General features: G+C 37.6%; 1 protein-coding gene across 1 annotated transcript in view; it reads right to left on the bottom strand.

The window, feature by feature from the left end:
- Positions 1–17,025, bottom strand: part of HDAC9 (histone deacetylase 9) — a 526,228-nt gene extending 509,203 nt beyond the window's left edge. Inside the window, exon 1 of the mRNA XM_080818413.1 lies at positions 16,965–17,025. Within this exon, the coding sequence (XP_080674539.1) occupies positions 16,965–16,986 (22 nt within the window). The 5' untranslated portion in view covers positions 16,987–17,025. The remainder of the gene's footprint in view (positions 1–16,964) is intronic.
- Positions 17,026–19,744: the final 2,719 nt, after the last annotated feature.

Raw genomic sequence — 19,744 nt, 5'->3', positions numbered from 1 at the left:
AGTTTACAAAGAATTTCTATCCTAGAAGAGTATTGCATTTTATTGAATATTTTCCTCTAATGAGATGATCATGTTATTTTTTCATTTAATCTATTTACAGGGTAACATTCACTGATAGGATTTTTTCCTTTAACCATTCTCTCATTCCTGGAATTATATCCCTATAAAAGAAAACCCATAAATGGCTAGTAACATATGAAAACCATTCAACTCTACCAGGAATCAGAGAAAGTAATGCTGTGCTATTTTTCATCTCTCAGCTTGGCAAAAATATCCAATGATGGCAGGTATATGTGAAAAATAGTTCTCACATATATGATTGGTGAAGCATGAGGAAAATCTCTACTACATACTGGTTGATTGTCCAAGGAAGTTGACTGGGGGCAGTAGAAAATCAAGTAAAAAGATGCTCTCTCCCATGTCTACAAAGCAATTTAATATACTTTCTCATCATCTAAAAAACTGAGATTTCCCTAGAATGAATTTAAACTAGGTTTTCTAAAGTTATATTCACCTTCAGATTCAGGACTATCTTCTGGGGGTGGGGGGGAGACCGCTGATCTTTCTAGGCCAATGATACAGGAGAATTTTCAGTTAATTATTGGGATAATGGACAGTGAGAGTTGACTCGATTAAAATGTGAGAGAAGTGATTACAGATTAACAGCATTGTTTTTATTATGTTTAATTACCTCTTGCCTGAGATTGTTTATATTGTTTTCCTTCTTACAGTACCAAAGTAGGTTAACTTGGTACCCAAATATTTTTTTCTAACATTTGTATGTTTACCTTTCAGGAAAGAAAACAGATGATTGAAATCAAGTAACTAAATTTATAGTTGCAAAACTCATAATCTTTGGAAATTTGTTTTAACTAATTCTTATTAATGCTTAAGTAATTTATTTAACTAATTCTTATTAGTGCTTAAAGCTTAAATTAAGAATGAGAAACTTCTAAATCCAAAGCCAACCAGCTTTGACTTGTGCCATCTCAATACAACTATTACAGCACTTAGAAACCTACCTATGACTCACGATGATGAGAACACATAATTGGCGAAGTCAGGGAGAGAACACTGGCAAATATTCATTCCTGTGCTCTACTAAGCTGAGTTCAACAGCTATGTCACAAAATTTGGCTTTATTATTCAACCCCTTTCTTGGCCCACATTATAAATATATATGCCAGTGAACTAACTCAGTTATTTTTCTGAGCCTTAATGACTTAATGTACCCTTTCTTGTGCTGAGTTTTAAGGCTATACCAGAGCAAAGACTACCCAGAAAAAAACTTACATCTTTTCCTACTTATATTACACTTATTCTCTTCACTGTTCCTCTCCCACTTGGACATGAAAATATTTATTTCATTCTTCTCCTTGAATAACTGTGTACAGAGATTAACTCACTCCTTCCATCTGTCTTTCTTTAATAAATCACTATGTGAATTCCCTGTCCTGACATTTTACTTTAGATAGTTTTTTAAATTACTGATCCTCTTGGCATTCAACATTTGGTTATTAAATTGTTTGCCAAAAAATCTTTTCCAGTGCCCCCTTCTCAAAAAATATAGCCAATTAGGGGCGCCTGGGTGGCTCGGTGGGTTAGGGCCTCTGCCTTCAGCTCAGGTCGTGATCCCGGGGTCCTGGGATCGAGTCCCGCATCGGGCTTTCTGCTCAGCAACGAGCCTGCTTCCCTTCCTCTCTCTCTGCCTGCGTCTCTGCCTACCTGTGATCTCTGTCAAATTAAATAAAATCTTTAAAAAAAAAAAAATATAGCCAATTAAATAATACCTGAATCAATGTAGAATGAGTTCTTAAAAAGGGGTAAAACTGTTCAAATTGATACTACTGTCAACCAGAAGAAATCTATCCATTTTTGTCTTATCTAAGAAAACTGTCTCTACATAAAAATTTAATGAAGAAGAAAAATAGGAGATAATGTGAAACAGTGTTTGAATAATATAAAAGTACACCTGTAATCATTTTCACAACCAAATGTATTCTCCTTGGACCAAAAACAATGCATTTATATTCAAGCAGTCTTAAATTAACTATTTCATACCTAATATATTGAATGCAAACACATCTCTCGTGAAATTTCTATTGGAATTATTGATTAAAAAATTAAGTCAAATAAGAATATTACAAAACTCCTTCCCTAAAAATAACTGAAATATTTAAGATCATATACATAAATCAAAGCACTGGAGGTCATTCTTGACTTATATTCTACAATGAATGGTTTCAATTTTTTAAAAAAGATTTTATTTATTTATTTGAGGGGAGAGAGAGTGAGAGAGAGCATGAAAGGAGAAGCTCAGAGGGAGAAGCAGACTGCCCACAAAACTGGGAGCTCAACGCGGGACTCAATCCCAGGACTCAGGGATTACGACCTGAGCCGAAGGCAGTTGCTTAACCAACTGAGCCACCTAGGTGCCTGAATGGTTTTAATTTTAAGCCAAAGGCTCTGACATCCCAAGAAGTTTACAGTGCTCAAATTTATAAAACAACGAAACAAAAGCCTGAGGACTTATTTTCTACATAAAAGAATGAATCATTTTTTAAAAATAAAAATTTTATAAAAACAGACTGTGATACCACTGTACTCTTTAATCACTCATTCATTCATCTAAAAATAGTCTCAGGGATCAATTATGTGCTAGGCACTGTAGGGAATAAAAATAGAAGTAAAACATGATCCTTTTCCTTGTGGAGCTTACAATATAACTAATGAGGGGGATGGGGACACACATACATAAATAACCACACTGTGAGACAGAAAGTGGGAATTTCTAAGATAGTAATAAAGAACTATGGGGGAGGGGATATGGGGAGAAGATACATAACTGGGAAATTGTTGCAGGGGTTGGGGGGAATTAGAAGACATTTGAACTGTGCTTTAAAAGAGTTAGGATTTCGGGGCTCCTGGGTGGCTCAGTGGGTTAAAGCCTCTGCCTTCAGCTCAGGTCATGATCCCAGGGTCCTGGGATCGAGCCCCACATCGGGCTCTCTGCCCAGCGGGGAGCCTGCTTCCTCTTCTCTCTCTCTCTCTGCCTGCCTCTCTGCCTACTTGTGATCTCTGTCTGTCAAATAAATAAAATCTTTAAAAAAAAAAAAAAAAAAAAAAAAAAGAGTTAGGATTTCTCCCAGCAAAGATTAATTGGAACAGAGCAGCAGAAGGGTATTTCAGAAAAAGGAAATAGCTGGTTATTAGTGTATACACACACACACACACACACACACACACACACACACACACCAGATAAACCAGAAATCTGGCCTAAAAATACAGTTGTGAAGTACTCAATAATTGAATTGAATTGATTAAATGAGACAATCCTTGTGGGGGATGTAGTTACTAAACATTCCCTCAAGCTACACTGTGAAGCCAATAAAGCATGTTGTCCAGGAGTTTGGCTCAGTCCCAATATTCTTGAGGATAAAGAAAATGGTAGAGGATCTCCTTCCCCTGGTTCCCTTACGTACCCACCGATAAAGGCTTCCTCATCCCTTACAGAAGGCAGAACTCAGTGGAGTTTAAAATAGCTCCAGAACACTTCCTGCTCTATTCTAACTGTGCTTTCATTCCTTTTGACTTAGACCAATTGGAATGTCGAGGGAAAACCCCATGAGGCATCAAGCATGTGAGATCATGTGTCAGTCCCTCAAAAATGTTTGTCCATCCTACTATGTGTATCCAACACTTCCCTACCCATGAGAAAGCAGAACATGTGGGGGAAATAGCTTTTAGCATATTGACATTTCCCCCTTTTTAAAAACAGATCTAAATATTTCCTTACTCAACTTTTGTAACAATTAATCACAACTCTATCCACTTGCCAACATGATGAAGACAATGTATTCTAAACATTTTGTTTAGATGTTTCACTTCTATACATCTACAAAGTCGCTATTTATCCCATGATTTCCTTGAATTAAATACTGGGTACATTGTAAGGCTTTAATACAATCCATGTAATGAATATTGTATTATATAACCCCTTAAAGAAGTGTGCAATATTGTAAATTTGAGATAATTTTTACAGACTTTTCTTCTAACTTCAGGGGATGAAGATATACTGTCCCATTCTTTTTAGTCCCCAGGGAAGAGGAATTCGTCACTTCACTAAACTCTAGAATGGCTTATACTGTTTGGGTAAGAAGTTTAGGCATATTTGAGGTTAGAGCTGGAATGCTGGGCAAAGATGAACCTTTGGGAAAGAACCAAGGTAAGTGGTTAGAAAGGTCCTTAATTTCTAGCCAATAGCCTCAATTCTAGGGAGAGGTCTCCTGATTCCAAAATCTGTCTTTGGAAAATAGAGAAAATCTACAGCTAACAGCTTTCCCCTGGCTTTCTCACCTACCCACTGATAAAAGCTTTTCCATCTCTTACACAAGACAGAGGTAAATGGAGGCTAAAATAGCTCCCGGGCACTTTCTGCTCTCTTCTAACTGTTCTCATTCTATTTGTTCTAGATCAAATGGAATGTTGAGGGAAAACCTACTTCTATTGGGAAGACATTCTTTGTATTTTAGCCTCCTCAAAAGGCTTTATTTGAATCCTCTAATACTGCCTTTGCTACTATCAATCACTTTCTATCTCATTTTTCTTTTATTTTTTCTTAGTACTTATTAGTGTCTAAAGTAGGCTTATCCATTCATTATTCAATTGAACAATGAGTCAACCATATGTCTCCTGATTTGTTTCATAGTTGTATCCTCTGTGACTAAAACAATACCTGGTACATGGTTGGCTCTCAAATATTTTTGAGCAAAAAAGAAGAGATGAATAACTATTTCACCTCAGCTTCTAAAACTTCAAGCAATTCCATCATCTCCCTAAACCTTCAGCCTGCTAATTAAGAGTGGTCGGGATGCAATAAGTTCCTGCAATTGCTTCTACTTCCAATTCTCTGAATTTATTTACATCAGTAATTCTTTGAGAATACACTTGAATTGCTGTGTGTTTCCTGTTTGTCATTTTGCAAGTTCCTAATGGTCTGTGGGTTTTTTATATTGCATACAAGCACAAGAAGATTTATCTTTTAAAAAAATAACATATTTTTCAGTAAATTATTCAGTAATAAAATTATGAATATTCTTATAGAGCTCTAAGTTTTCCATTCTAAAGCATTTCAATTAATGTGTAACATGAAATGTATTACCATACCACTTTAACATTTCATCATCTAGCAACAATAAATGAATAATCAGGAAACACAAAATGTAAATTTAAGAGTAAAATCCTAATTCTAATTTTAAAGCAATAAATCAATTACCAAGATCTGAATTAAACTTACAGTTTAAGTAAGCTAAGAGATCAGTTCTTGAATGTGAAACTGTATTCCCTTTTACATGAAATATGTTGGATTCAACAAGAGTTAGTTATACCAAAACAGCTAGCAGAGGCTTCTACCTCCTTTTTTTATGTACTGAAATTTTTTGTCTAATCGACTTAAGTCAGCACCTTAATTAATTATAGTCATAATATCTTTTATAGCTAGACTTCATATATTATTACAATAAAGCCAGAAGCATAGATGACATAATTTTACTGGTATCATAATTTATTACTAAGAGTTATTTATTATGTACATTCACTTATTTTTCTACACTGTATAGCCAACCTGTATATTCACTGTATTTGTAACTTTTTTTAAAATAAACCATCCTTTACCCAATCTTCAGGGAATTTTTAAAAGTACTGTATATATTTTGGAGGAATTTTAGAGAATTTAGATTTCTTAGCTTTAAAAAAGTTCTAATTATATTCTTAATAATAGAGTCATTCTTGCAGAGTGAAAAAAAAGCGTGTGTGTGTGTGTAAAATGCCATTTTCCCTGGAAGGGTCAACAACAAGGAGCCCTGTTTATGAGCCATATTAACACCAAACAGAGAGCTTAGCAATGTCTGTTTCTAAAAATAAACCCTGTGTGTCTCTTGTCATCATCAACCAGAGTCCTCAGTGCTCTGTGACAGAAAGCATCAAGGCTGCTTCTCTGCCTTTCCACAAGCATTCTACATCAATACCCCAAGTCCTCCCTTTTCTGTCAAGGTGGCAGAGATAAAAAGAATTCTGCAATCACCCTAAGCACACATTTAAACATTATTGCCCCTTAAGCAGACAGTTATCATGTTGTTTTGGCAGCAGGAAGGAATCTGTGGTTTCACTTGAATGTTATTCTTCTTTATTTAAACTACTAGAAATAACCCAAAAATGACAGAATGCTCTTTCTATAAATAATCATTCCAGTGTAGAGTTATATTAGGAGGTAACTCAGATGGCATGATAACGCCTAACAAGCTAATCTTAGACCTGCGATGCCATAAGATAGAAATACTCAGGCTAAGAATAACTGACCCAAAGGAGTCAGCCTGCTAAAGTGAGCCCCAGACCAGTGGGCATCTGCAGATTTTAATGCATTTAATGATCTTCTGAAAGCTTCTTTCACCTGGAAGACAATAAATTTTGTTGGTCATTAACTCGACAATCAATAATGCCTCCACAATGTATTCATAGAGATGGCTCAAGATTCTCATAGCCAACAAGATTACAAAACTTAGTTGATGGAAATCCAGGTGCTGGCTCTTGAAAAGTTGCATTAGTACCTAACTGGTGAATTTAATGCATAGATTTAACTCAAGGTAAAGATAAACGTTGCATCATGTTGGTACATAAAAACATCACCATCCAGTTTTCACCGAAAATATCCAGATTGGACCCATACTGGACCAATATACATTAAAAACAGAGTAAAATTTTGTCAGCTAGATAGATTAGTCTTTTGCCTTAAGAATGTGACATAGTATGTTGGGATCAGGATTTGAGTGGAGACACAGACTTGATTGACTCCCTACCCATTACCATTTCTAGCTAAGAACTGAAGGGGGATGTGGGTGTAATTCTAATATTTTGGTCAAAAAACACACTGAACCCCATGGGGCCAACATTTGGACAAAATATAAACTGAAAAGGTTCTTCAGCTAAATTACATTAGTAATAATGTGCTACTCTGTGCAAACCTTAGCTTTATGACTTATAAGATGTCCTGCAAGAATTGGCAAACATGAAAAATGCTTTGGGGATATTGGTTCTGTCCACAGTGTGTGCTCATTCCACTGCATTATCATCAAGTCTCATGGAACTTATGAGGCTGCCTGGACTCTCTCAGCCCTGGACAGTGTTAACTTCCCCAATTTCATTATCAAGCCCTGGGAATGTGAAGTAAGGCTCCTCTACCAAGCCTTTCAACACAGTTGCCTGTTTGTGCCTTAAACCTCCCCAGACTAAGAAGTAAGCCTAGACATTTATTTATAAATATAGATGGTTCCATATTTTTAGCACCAGATAGGAAACATATTCTCCTATGCAAAATATCTTTGCCTTTGAGAAAAGGAGGCAGAGACATGGTAAACAGGAACAGAGACATGGCAAACAAACCAAGTTCAAACCCGACCCTGCCAGTTCCTAGCCGTGATCACCATCAGTAAGTTCCTCTGAACCGGTTTCCATTTCTGCAAAATATGAATACTTCTGTAACCACCACAGACCTCTTCAAATCCCAGGAAGGATTAAATGATAAAACAATGCCTGGTACAGAAAAAGCTTCTGAAACATTAGCTTATTATGTTAACACGAAGAATGACAGTGATAAAAAATGATGAAAACATAGGGCTTCAACCACTGACCTCCTAAACTGAGATGAAACAATTAGATCAGAGGGGAATGTGGCAGAAAAACCATGAAAATGATAACTGATTGTGATACGTTTTTAAATCTAAAATGAGTGGCTCTCGACACAAAATCATACATTGAAAATACACAATTGAATTTTATTCGTAAGCAGGTTTAAAAAGTACCCTCAGAGAGAGAGAGGGAGAAGAAGCAAACCAAAGGACAGACTCTCAACCACAGAGAACTGTTGCCAGAGGGAAGGTGGGCGGGGATGGGTTGAAGAGGGGATGGGGATTAAGGATTGCACTCCTCAATGGGTGTTGTATTTAAGTACTGAATCACTAAATTGCACACCTGAAACTAATACTACACTGTATGTTAACTAACAGGAATTTAAATAAAAACTTTTTAAAAAGCACCATCAAGAGTAAAATTTAAATCATGTTCATTCACCAAGAGCTTTTCTAGTTCACCCTACATGCAGTTCCCTGAAAACTTTCTGGGTAAAACCTGTTTTTACTAACGGTAGAACTCCCAGGCCACAACGTAATTTAATGGAAATTCAGTGAAATTTTCTTGGTTATGTTTTGTTTTGTTTTTAATTTCAAATTTTAAAATTTAAAACTATTTTAACCCAGTTTGGATATACGTCATGCCCTCAACACCCACCAAAACTTACCTCAAGCAATTGAAAAAGACATCCACGGGGCTACAACTGTGTCAATACTGAATATAAATTATAAATGAAATGTTTCAAAGTAAGTGGTAGGCCATGAGGGGAAGAAGTTAAAAAAAAAAAAAAAAGAAGTTCTGGGGTATTTCCAACCTTATCAACATGCAAAGAGTTTAATCATAAGTAAATGACTAGTTACACTCTGTGGTTTGGTAAATTTCCTTCTTCCTTAAATGTAATTTTCATTGGATTTAATTATTGGGTATTTTAAAAGCACTATATATTAAAAAACCTATCACTTATTTCACTATGGAAAATTTAATACTAAAATAATGAACAGAACTGATACTCTTCCAAAACATAAGAATTGCTTAGTTTTGTATTCATGAACCATAGCATCATAGAGTAACCCTAAACATAATGTTTCTGATAATATTTAAAGGGTAGGTCATTTAGTATTGTAAAAATTCATTTAAATTAAATTTGTTTTGTGCAAGTGACTTAGTGGGGGTAGAATGGAACTAGTAGATACAAGGTATTTTCTCATTCCTTCATCTCTTGATTGTCAGTCTCCCAAAAGGAGAAAAGGGAAAACTGCCCATAGTAAGGACACCACACATCCAAGCCAACCACTGGCATTTCATCTTCATTTCAAGAATGGGACAGACCACAGCACTGCCACTCTGATCTGAAGCACATGCCAAAATTTCTTTGAATTTCATCTACAGAAAGCTTATTTTTAAAGTCATTTTCATGGGCTTTTATTCCAATTAAATTGTTTTCAAAGTATTCCAATTCAGAAAAAAATTGTTAAAATGCAGTTACTATTCCAGATTGTTAAAATTGTTCATTACTCTGAAGATGTAATAATTATAACAACATACTGGCAAAGAAATTGCATTTTGAATATTTTAAAAATAAGCCTCCTTCAGTGTACTGCGAAGTTTATACGTTAGATAAATTTCCCTTAATATTTTCTGTATTCTTCAAAGCCAACATTAAAGGAATATTTTACTCAAATTTATAATAAATTCTAGTAATACACTAGTCTACAGCATTGGTTTTCCTCTTCTAAAAAATGATTTACAACCCTAGAGAGATCCAGTGTTCTTCCATAACTACTCTTTTTAGGGTTCCTTCTAACAACAGACAGTATTAAGAAAGGCTTTCTATTCAATACCAATAAAAAACAAATTATCAGTGTTAAAATGATGCATATCTTCATGAAAATGAAGTAACACCCACAATCCAACTGAAAGAAATCACATGGTCTACTTCCTTCATTTAATTATTTATATTTGAAGAAATACAAACTAAATAAAATTACAAAGAAGGGCGCCTGGGTAGCTCTGTTGGTTAAGCATCTGCCTTAGGCTTGGATCATGATCCCAGTGTCCTGGGATAGAGCCCTATATCAGGGTCCCTGCTCCCTCCCTCTCATGCTCTCTCTCATGGTCTCTCTCTCAAATAAATAAATAAATAAAATACTAAAGAAAGAAAGAAAGAATGAATGAAAGAAAGAAAGACTAAAAGGTGAGCTGCAGCATTGACCCTTCTAGGTTCAGTATGACCCTAAAGAGCTATTGCGGTAGTCCCATTATTCTCCCTGTGACTGGCTAATACATGGGCAGATGCTGCTATTCTGTCCAATAAATTATGAAGGATGATTTACTGGAGAAATTCAAGGTAAAACTTCCTAAAGAAAATATCCAAGGAAGCAAAATGTCTCTTCTGTGTCTCCAGATTTGGTCATCCATAAATAGACACGTCAACTCCTGTCTTCTGGAGGAAACAGACCTATGACGACACCAACTCCAAGGCCAACAGAGGGGAATGGCTTGAAGAATCTGATACTGTTGCCATTATTGACCGCCTGATGCTGCCAACTACTCTGCTACTTCACTAAGGGATAAACTTCTTTGTGTGTCACTTTGAGGAGGATTTTCTGTTACCTGCAGCAGAAGACAGCCTAAATTACCTACTACTTTCAATTAAACACCATGAGGATTTGGGCACAATAGCTTTGTGGGTGGGTGTGTAAAAAACCTTTCATAGAAAATACGGGCATATTGTAAAAATTCATATAAGATGAAAAAGCACAATGAAAACAAAAGCACCCTCACCCCAGCAACAGGATCACCACCACCACACACACAAAATTTTCCCTGATTTCTTTCCATCTATGGGGTGCCTGGGTGGCTCAGTGGGTTAAAGCCTCTGCCTTCGGCTCAGGTCGTGATCCCAGGGTCCTGGGATCGAGTCCCGCATCGGGCTCTCTGCTCAGCAGGGAGCCTGCTTCCCTTCATCTCTCCCTTCCTCTCTCTCTGCCTGCCTCTCTGCCTAATTGTGATCTCTCTCTGTCAAATAAATAAATAAAATCTTAAAAAAAAAAGAAATGCTGGCCTCAGGGGCGCCTGGGTGGCTCCGAGTTAAGCATCTATCTTCTTTCCATCTATGTATTAATTCTTCTGGGAGATGGATAGATAAAGAAACTAACCCTTCACAAAAGTGAGATCATATCATTGATGTTATTTTTCTTTAAAAGATATGAAATTTAAATGACTTTAATAGAATTAAAAACTGCAACTGAAGGTACCATGAACATCCTAAATTATTCCTTCCTATACAAGGTATCATTTCCAAAAAGATCTTCCAAGGGTTCAAGAAGGAAATTATTTAAAAAATCAGTGTTTGGTGTCTCTCTCTCTCTCTCTCTCTTTTTTTTTTTACCTCTGCGTTTCTATTTTAAGCAGCAGGGAGTCTGTCCTTGCTCAGAAAGAAAATATCAGCACTTTCACACATCCCTCCATCTCACCTCTCTCTACTGCCTCATATTGGTTATGTTTATGAACATCGCCCTACTTTATAAAATTTGCTTTCTGTCCTGTAACCAAAATCTCACATGTGTTTAAAACAGATTCACTGTTGGGGCACCTGGGTGGCTCAGTGGGTCAAGCCTCTGCTTTCCACTCAGGTCATGATTTCAGGGTCCTGGGATCGAGACCCGGGTCGGGCTCTCTGCTCGGCAGGGAGCCTACTTCCGCCCACCCCTCTGTCTACTTGTGATCTCTCTCTCTCTGTCAAATAAATAAACAAAATCTTTACCAAAACAAACAAACAAACAAACAAAACAAAACAAAAAACAGATTCACTGTTTGCCCCATTAATCTTACTATGTTTTCTCTACTTCTCAATTTCATTTTTTGCTTTTACATTCATCTCTTCATTGTGTGGGCTTCATTGTCAAGCAGTCTAGTTCATGTTTGGGAATTTCTGACCTCCCTACCCATTTTCTCTCTATTTTAATAACCCTTGCCTGGACGGACCATTGGATTACACTTCTTTTTGAACACCAAAGATTTTTTTCATTATCCTCTGTCATTAAATGTTGGAGATTCTTGATAAACCTTCTTGAATCCCATATATACCCTTCCTCCCCACCTTACCCCATCACAGATCTTTGCTTTACCTGATGAACCCCCCAGAAGAATTATTATTCGAAAATCAATAGCCCCATTAGGATATGACCCTGTGATGAACATTTGCAACAAACTGTCCTTAAAGAGGAGAGTCCTTTTAATCTATCCATTTATTTTTTCTTTTCTGATGAAATAATCTTTCATCTTTTCACAAAATCATCTTCTGTTTCATTGCTTTAGAATATCAGCTTCAGGGATATAAATAATCTCTTTGTTATGCTGCCTTTGTCTTTCTTATTAATTAACTTCTTCCCAATTGCTTGGGTCCATTTTCCTCTTTTCATTCCCTGTGATTGTCTTGAAACTTTCCCCTTTGTTGGTAAAGGGTTTCACTGATGTCTGTTCTGCTTCCTGCTATTTCTAATGAATATTTTTGTTCTATAATTACCATGGTTTTTTAATTTTCAATTTGTTTCACTAGATCTAAAATATCCCTTTTCATCTCATGTTATTGTTTTATCATCTCATCTCTGAGCTCTTGTTTTATGGAATTTATGTTCTTATTAAGGAGCTCTATTTGTGGGGAGCAATTATTAGACAATTCCATGGATTCAGTAAATTGGTGTTTTCTTCTTGTGGAACATCTAAGATTAGTTGGAGAAGGGTATTTTGTTGAAGAGAACTATGGATCGTTTTCCCAATTTAGACTGTTGCTCTGAGGCCTTCATTTCTCCAGTGAGGCAATACTTGTCCACATTCCTCCATTTCGCTAGTTTCTTTCCCAGAATCATTTCAATTATTTCTATCTCACAAGATATAACAACAACAACAACAACAACGACCACAAAAGCTGAGGATATCTACTCAGTTTACTTCTCTCAGATCTGAGAATGTTAGTGAGAATTTTTAGGAAGTCGTCATCTTGTCAGTAAAATTCTTAGGAGGCCTAGGATGCAGACCCTGTTAGGTCTCTCTGTTCGGATCAAAACCCTCCTGGTTCCATTTCTTCCTTGACTATCAGCTTCTGAGATATGTTAGGTCATATCATTTTCCGTACACACTTAATGCTGAATACTGTACCCGTGCGTGTGCATGCGTGCACGTGTGTGTGTGTGTGCGTGCAGGGTGAGCGTTTGCCAACTCAGACCATTCTGGGATCTCTTCATTATCTATCAGTGGTGAGAAATTATATAGCGTATTTTCAAATTCTCATTTTCAAAATCAAAATCCTTGTTTTTACATTCAGAATTTGGGTTTATTTTAGTCTTCTGAGGCGTTTTATTGAATCTTCTTGCTCAAAGGATGAAACAGTTATTCCACTGGTGTCGTCCACAGAAATATAAAATACTCATTCTTGTCCCCATCCTCAATGGGTCTATTTATAACCAGCTTTCTGATCACCACCTATCAGATATTCAAATTGATAACAGCCACATAAGTGAAGATAACTTGAGTTAGAGAACAAGCAAAACAGTAATTATGGGAAATACCAGAAGTGATTCTTGACATGACAGGAGCATTTCACAGACTTACATTTTCATAATTAGATTCTGCTTTCCAAGTAGACATAAATGGCTACTGAATATAAAATGTTCCTTTCCCCTCGACAATGCACACCAAAGGGGGGAAAAAAAAGATTCTGAAAGGGTGAAGATATATTTTCCATAAAAGAAATTCAGGATTTAGATTTAAATGCTTTTCTTTTATACCCTAAAATAAGAATACATAGTAAAAATATGAGTTTTCCTTATTTTAAATGTATTTTACATTAATGCTGTACAAGCTCTAGGAAATTCTTTTATAGTAATTGTTCCAATATTGTCTGGACAGTTCTGCTGTCCAACATGTTAAGCAACATGCCTGGCAAAAGGAGAACACCCCAAATTCTGCCAGCTACTGCTAAGTGACCTGAGTCAATATTTGTACACGCTTCAGTTTCTGCCACAGTTATCACTTATACTGGCCCACACAAGCCACAAAAGTAGAGACTGACCTAGCAAAATGTGTCACTCATAATGAATTCCAAGATTCAATACTATAGAGCTTTTTAACTAAAAACACATTAGCAGCTTATGCTGTAGAACCTAGTTCTACCTAACATGTCTTGCCTAGCTGAGTCAATATTAGGGAAAAAAAATGGAACCAAAAATATTTGCGATTCAACAGTCTATAAAGAACTCTGAAGAAAATCATCTTTATTAATGCACAGTATCCAGTTTAACTAAAATAGAAAATGGGAAGTTCAAAGCAATAGCTAACAACAAAACAAAGCTTTTTAAAACAATTAATCCCAAAAAATCTGCTATTGGGTTTTCACTGTTCAATTACATATTCTGCAAATTCTTTGCGTTTGATTATTACATAATGAGACATTTTACAGAATACACATGCACACACATGCATGCACGCTTGCACGCACACACACACAAGCTACTCTGATTTACAGTCACAATTTGCACAAGGAAAAGACTGGTTCTGACCAGACCAGGGAAACAAAAAAAAAAGTAGCTGATGTATAAAATAACCAAATAAAACTTACTATCCAAACAAAACATCTCTGTTCCATGTAATATACCATCAAATTCATCTATCTAGTTTGTTTGGCAAGATAGTGCATGGTACTGAAGAGCCAGAAGCCCAGGTTCGCTCACTAAAAATATAGTTATAATAATAGTGAGCCTGCACTTTAATAACATGTTGCTAGATCTGAACCTCATATGAATGCCAAGAGGTAAACAGGAGGAAATCTTTATTGTTCAGTTTACAGATGAGTAACCAGTTATACAACTGGCTTTCGCTAGAACACAGAGCTCTTGACTCCCAGAACAAATAGCGTTCTCTCCACCACTCTGCACAGCTACCAGATATCTCTTTCAGATCCACAGACTCCATCCATTCCTAGGTGTATCAATCACACACATGCCACTGGTCCAAAAGGGGGTGGAATGAAATTTGTAGATAAATTAAGACAAACACACCCCAAATTTAGCAATTGACTTAAAGGAAAACCCTAGTGAAATGGGTCACCAGGATCCCCATCACTTCCTCCTACCCATACGTCCATGATACTCAAAGTTTACTGCACCTTAGGTTTGCTCGTAAGATTTTTAAAATTCCAATATTCAGGTTAGTTCCCATACCAGTTAAGTCAGAAACTCTGGGGGTATGACTGAGGCTTCAGTATTTTGTAAAAGACTCTTGATGACTCCAAGTTTGAGAGCCAACACCTCAGAGGAAGTACACAATAAACACTGGGGGAGTTAAATTTAAGGCCATATCATATTAAACAAAATCAAATATTACACAACATGGTAATATGGATCCACATGATTTCATATTTCAAATTTTAAAAATAAACAGAACCTGGAGTTTTCTTATTTCTAACAGACAGGTTTGGGAGTTGATGTCAATCTACATCACTTTTCATTTAATAGTTGGTGCTTAAAGGATGCTTCCCTTCCTGTAGAACTGACAACAGTATGGACAGTTTCAAGTACTTCCCTGCTTGAAAGTATTATTGCCTTAGCGTCAGGAAAATGGCAATCTCAACTGAAAAATGGAGTAAAGTTACATGTGATTACCAAAGACATTGAAAACAGGGAGGCTTGCGAACACCTGTAGCCTGTGGCAAGAGCTTCAGTGTCAGCTGCCAGTCCCTGCTGGAAAGGCACAGCTTTGTTTCTACCATGTGGAAGAAACATTAAACTTGCTACACTGAGGCAAGGACTGAAAGGATTAAGTGTAGTACTGAAAAGATCCCTAAAATAGTTATTTTTAAAAAGTCAATCCATATTTAAAAAACAAAATGCTAAATTAAGCGACGATTTCCATTTGAGACTCACCAGCTGACCCCTCCCCAAGCTTCTGTCAACTTTACAGCCACAATGACCATAGAAAATAAACCGTATTAAAATCCTCATACGTTTGCTTCAGATAAGCGGACACTACTAATTAATAGAATTCCTGTCACGTAAGTACAAACATCTCAAATGACACAAAACCGATCTCTTAGTCTGAGTGCAAGAAAATAATTGGGTCAGGAGATGTATCTCAAAATCATCACAGCTGACCGAGGTTTAAAAGAAAACTTGCTTCAGACATAGAGCCGTAAATGGGAAGGTGCTCAGCACTGAGCAGACATCGTGCCAACCTGTGGAATATTTCTTTCACATCTAGCTCTACCCCAGCAAACGCTGCTTTATGTTGCCTTCTTTGCAGGGAGATCTCTGTGGTGATCTAGAATTACGATTAAGCCCACAAAGGAACTCAAAAAGACGTGAGGGAGAACTTTAAGCCAATTTAGACGGAAGCATTCCAAAGAGGACGGAAATTTTAAAAAGCCCCCAAGCTTTAGGAACTGGCTGTAGGATTAAATATGAAGAGCAACAATTACAACTAAGTGATACGGCCGGGAGAGTCTGCTTTTTTCACAAATAGAAATTGATAATGCTGACAAGCTTGATCTCCCCCAGCACATCCCCTTGAAGGCACAAGTACAGACGGCTGGGAAACAAGAATCTGTTACTGTTATCCTTTCAAGGGCCGCACCTGCATGTAACACCTTTATGTGTGTGCTATGCCGTCCATCTGCCTGACAATGCTAGACTCTCCAAATGTTGTTCGAGAAAATTAAATCAACCATCTGCTAATAATAATTGTATCCCGCCACTAAATAGTTTTATTTGGGGCTGATGAGAGAAAGCCGCATTAAAAACTACCTTTGCAACTCCAAGCAAACCCATTTTGGAAGGCAGGTCTAGAAAGAGCTGTGTTTCTGGATGCACACTGTAAATCTAAAAGCATCGGGCTAGCGCAGGCTGCAGTCCAAACTGAAGGAAGCTCCACTCTGAACTTACCTGATTTTAAAAGTCCCATTAGAATCCCTTGCCATCAGCACAGATCTCCTTCTTCTAGTTGCACAGTAAGGCAAAGCACCCCCAACTACATTTCACTTATCTCAGTCCCAGCTTTCCCCAGAAGCTTTGAGATTTCATTCAGAAGCTGTCGTCCCTAAACACTGAATATGCACAGAAACGGTAATGGAAGGGATCTAAGTTAAACCCTACAGACGCACCAGGAAAACGGCAACATCAACACCAAAAGCAGCAAATCCTTGAGAGGTGCTTTCTCTTAGCTCCATTTCCCAAGTCAGCCTCCTTTCACACGTAAAATGTCTCAGTTATGGAAGAGGAGCTTACCTGAGCTGATCATACTGTGCATTCTCTGCTGAGCCAAGAGCTGCTCTCGTCCAGCCACCCCATCTGAGGAAAAACACGAGTCACTCTCGTAAATTGTCTGCAGCATATTCCAATCACTCTTACTTCAGCTACATGAAAGATTCATCGCTGCTCAGTGCACGGGCCCCAGGAGCTGCCCTCCCTGGTCCTCCCTCCTCCCCGAGGAAAGGCAGCAGCCGACCAACTTCAACAATGATTTCCTTGCTGTTAAGGTGGACATACACTTCTCTCAAAGACCTGGACACTTTTCCTATGTTACCAACCTGTGTACAGAGCAGAGAGGACCGAGTGGATGCTATGGCTCTCTGGAGTTTAGGTTCTCCCGGAAACTAAAAGCAGGTGGGAAACAGGAATGTGCTTCAGGGTTATTGCTTTGTCAGAATAAGTAGAAAAATATTAACTCTACCCACGAGAAAAAGAAACCAATTAAACCTGGCTTATAGTTCTTCAGGCTGCTAGAGTTTCGTGGCAGGAACCCTCAGTCCTGCAAGTGGCTTCAGCCGGCGCCCTTCTATCTGTTTGTGTGTGTCTCTTCCCCCTCTCTGGTCTCTCTCAGCTCAAGTTGGCTAAAGCTAGTGATAATCCATTTGCATATGAATCAACAACGGCATGGCCCACAGGCACAGAAATAGAACAATGGTCGGCCTGAGCCAAAAATAGGTCAAGCATGGCCGAGTGATTGGAGCCTGCATTAATGCATTTAAAAATACCCCAGCAAACCCAGCTGTCCAGCCTCTATCTTTCAAACCATAATTCTCTATTGCAGGGCCTTAAAAGCAATTAACTCTTTCCTCCCTCCAAGCTTGCTTTACACACTGTATTTCCACACGGGAGATTCGCCTCCAAAGAAAGGCAGGCAAAAAAAAAAAAAAAAAAAAAAAAAATTAAGAATCATAATTCTAAGAGGGCAAATGCACATACATTTAATTTCATTTTATTTTTATAGTATGTGTTTTTGGAAGAGAGAGGAGAGAAGTGCAGAGCTCTGTATTGGTTCTAAAATAATACTGGAAGCTTTTGCTCATAATGTGGTTTCTGCCTCACCCACGCACAGCAATCCTGGTGTTCTATTTTTGTTGCCTGTTTCTCCGGCTACACTGCAGTTGGCTGTAGCACTAGAAGCTTTTCTGCCTTCGAGTTTCAAGACTGACAGGAGATTTAGTAGAGGTAGTTTCAGAAAATAAGCACACCCCAGAATAAAATGTTTATGAAGAACTCGCTTGATTTTTTACTTGCTATTTATGTAAGGCAATTGTCCATTTCACAAACCCTAACAGGATCTCAGTACCACCTCTCAATTTTATTGCATCCAGTTTCTATTCTATCAAATCAAAAAGAAAACATAGCTCAGATCTGAAAATGTCCCCTCTATTTCAGCCTCTGAGGCTAAATTCAATGTGGAAAAGAAAAAGGAAAAGAAATGTGGATGCTGTTTAATGGATAGACGCAGAACCACTGAATACAATATATACACCTGTAGATCAGCCAATAAATATGCTGAGTCCCCAGCTAGGAATATTCTGCATTCACCTCTACCTGAAAGACAGACCCCACTTTTCTATAGAAATACCATTTATAATAGAGGATAGGCTCCCAGACCAACATACATTGTGGCATTCACCTGTAGAGTAAATGAACTGTACTATATACTACTAAACATTATATAGTCTCTGGTGGACGCTTATAACACCATTTCTCTATGAGAAATAAATTCTGTACCACAAACTGGGTTGGAATGTCTAGCCACTCCCAAGGGCACACCCAAAAGTGATAATCCACTAGTTCTGAGAACTCTTCTCACTTTTCTAAACTAGATCAGCAGGGAGAATGTCATTCTTGACATATTCATAGCAACAGAGAAGGCAAGGGGAAAAGCAGAGTGTTTCAAGGTTCCCAGAACAATCAGATGAAGGAAGGATCTTGGTCAACCACAGAGTGTGGGGCAGGGGAAAGAGAACAAGGAGGCATAGAGTTCGGGTGGAAGGGAGGAAGACTGTTGAGTCCTTAGGCAGATAACCCACCGCTGAAGAAAGCGGCACTGAATTGTCCTTCTTTCATAGATTAACTTCTACCTCTTGCAAAATTATATTCTGACTGATAAGTTACAAGGTTTTTAAAAAAGAAGTTATTCCGAAGTGCATGTGATTTAAGTCAAAACAAGAAAATCCTATGTTCCTGTCAATCAAAAAAAAATATTTAATTCCATTTGATATTACAACTAAACTTTGACTCAGTTAAGAAATCATTATATAAAATTCAAGAGATGGAAATCCTGTGGAGTTGGCAATTTATCTCAGGGATACTGGACCCGAGCATCGCATTTTGGACCTGGGGGGAAACTTAGAATTTGCTACAATGGTGTTAAACTCCCTGTCCCTCAGGATGCTGTGGAACCTGGGAGTGGACTCACAGCACTCTCCAAAAGAGGTTCTTCCCCGAACCACAGCAACCTTCCTTTTATTTTGTTTATACCGGAATATGCAAGAGTTCTTTTGAACAACAGCTTCTCATAGTAAGAAGAAATCCACTCATTTAGGACAAATGAGCTCCCTGTTTTAGACACAAAGAAAGTAAAAAAAGGTGTGCTGAAGGTTACTAAGGCTAGGAAGGCACTCATTAATGAATTTATGACTAAGGGGACTTGCTTAGTCTGGGGCAGGTGGTCTCTAATGCAACAGGCTTCCCATCACATTCTCAAGTCTGCCATCCTGTTCGGGGATTATTATCAGAGAGATTCAGAA

The sequence above is a fragment of the Martes martes genome, assembly GCF_963455335.1.
Source record: "Martes martes genome assembly, chromosome: 11".
In the NCBI taxonomy this organism is placed as follows: Eukaryota; Metazoa; Chordata; class Mammalia; order Carnivora; family Mustelidae; genus Martes; species Martes martes.
This window is presented reverse-complemented; position numbering and strand designations above follow the sequence as displayed.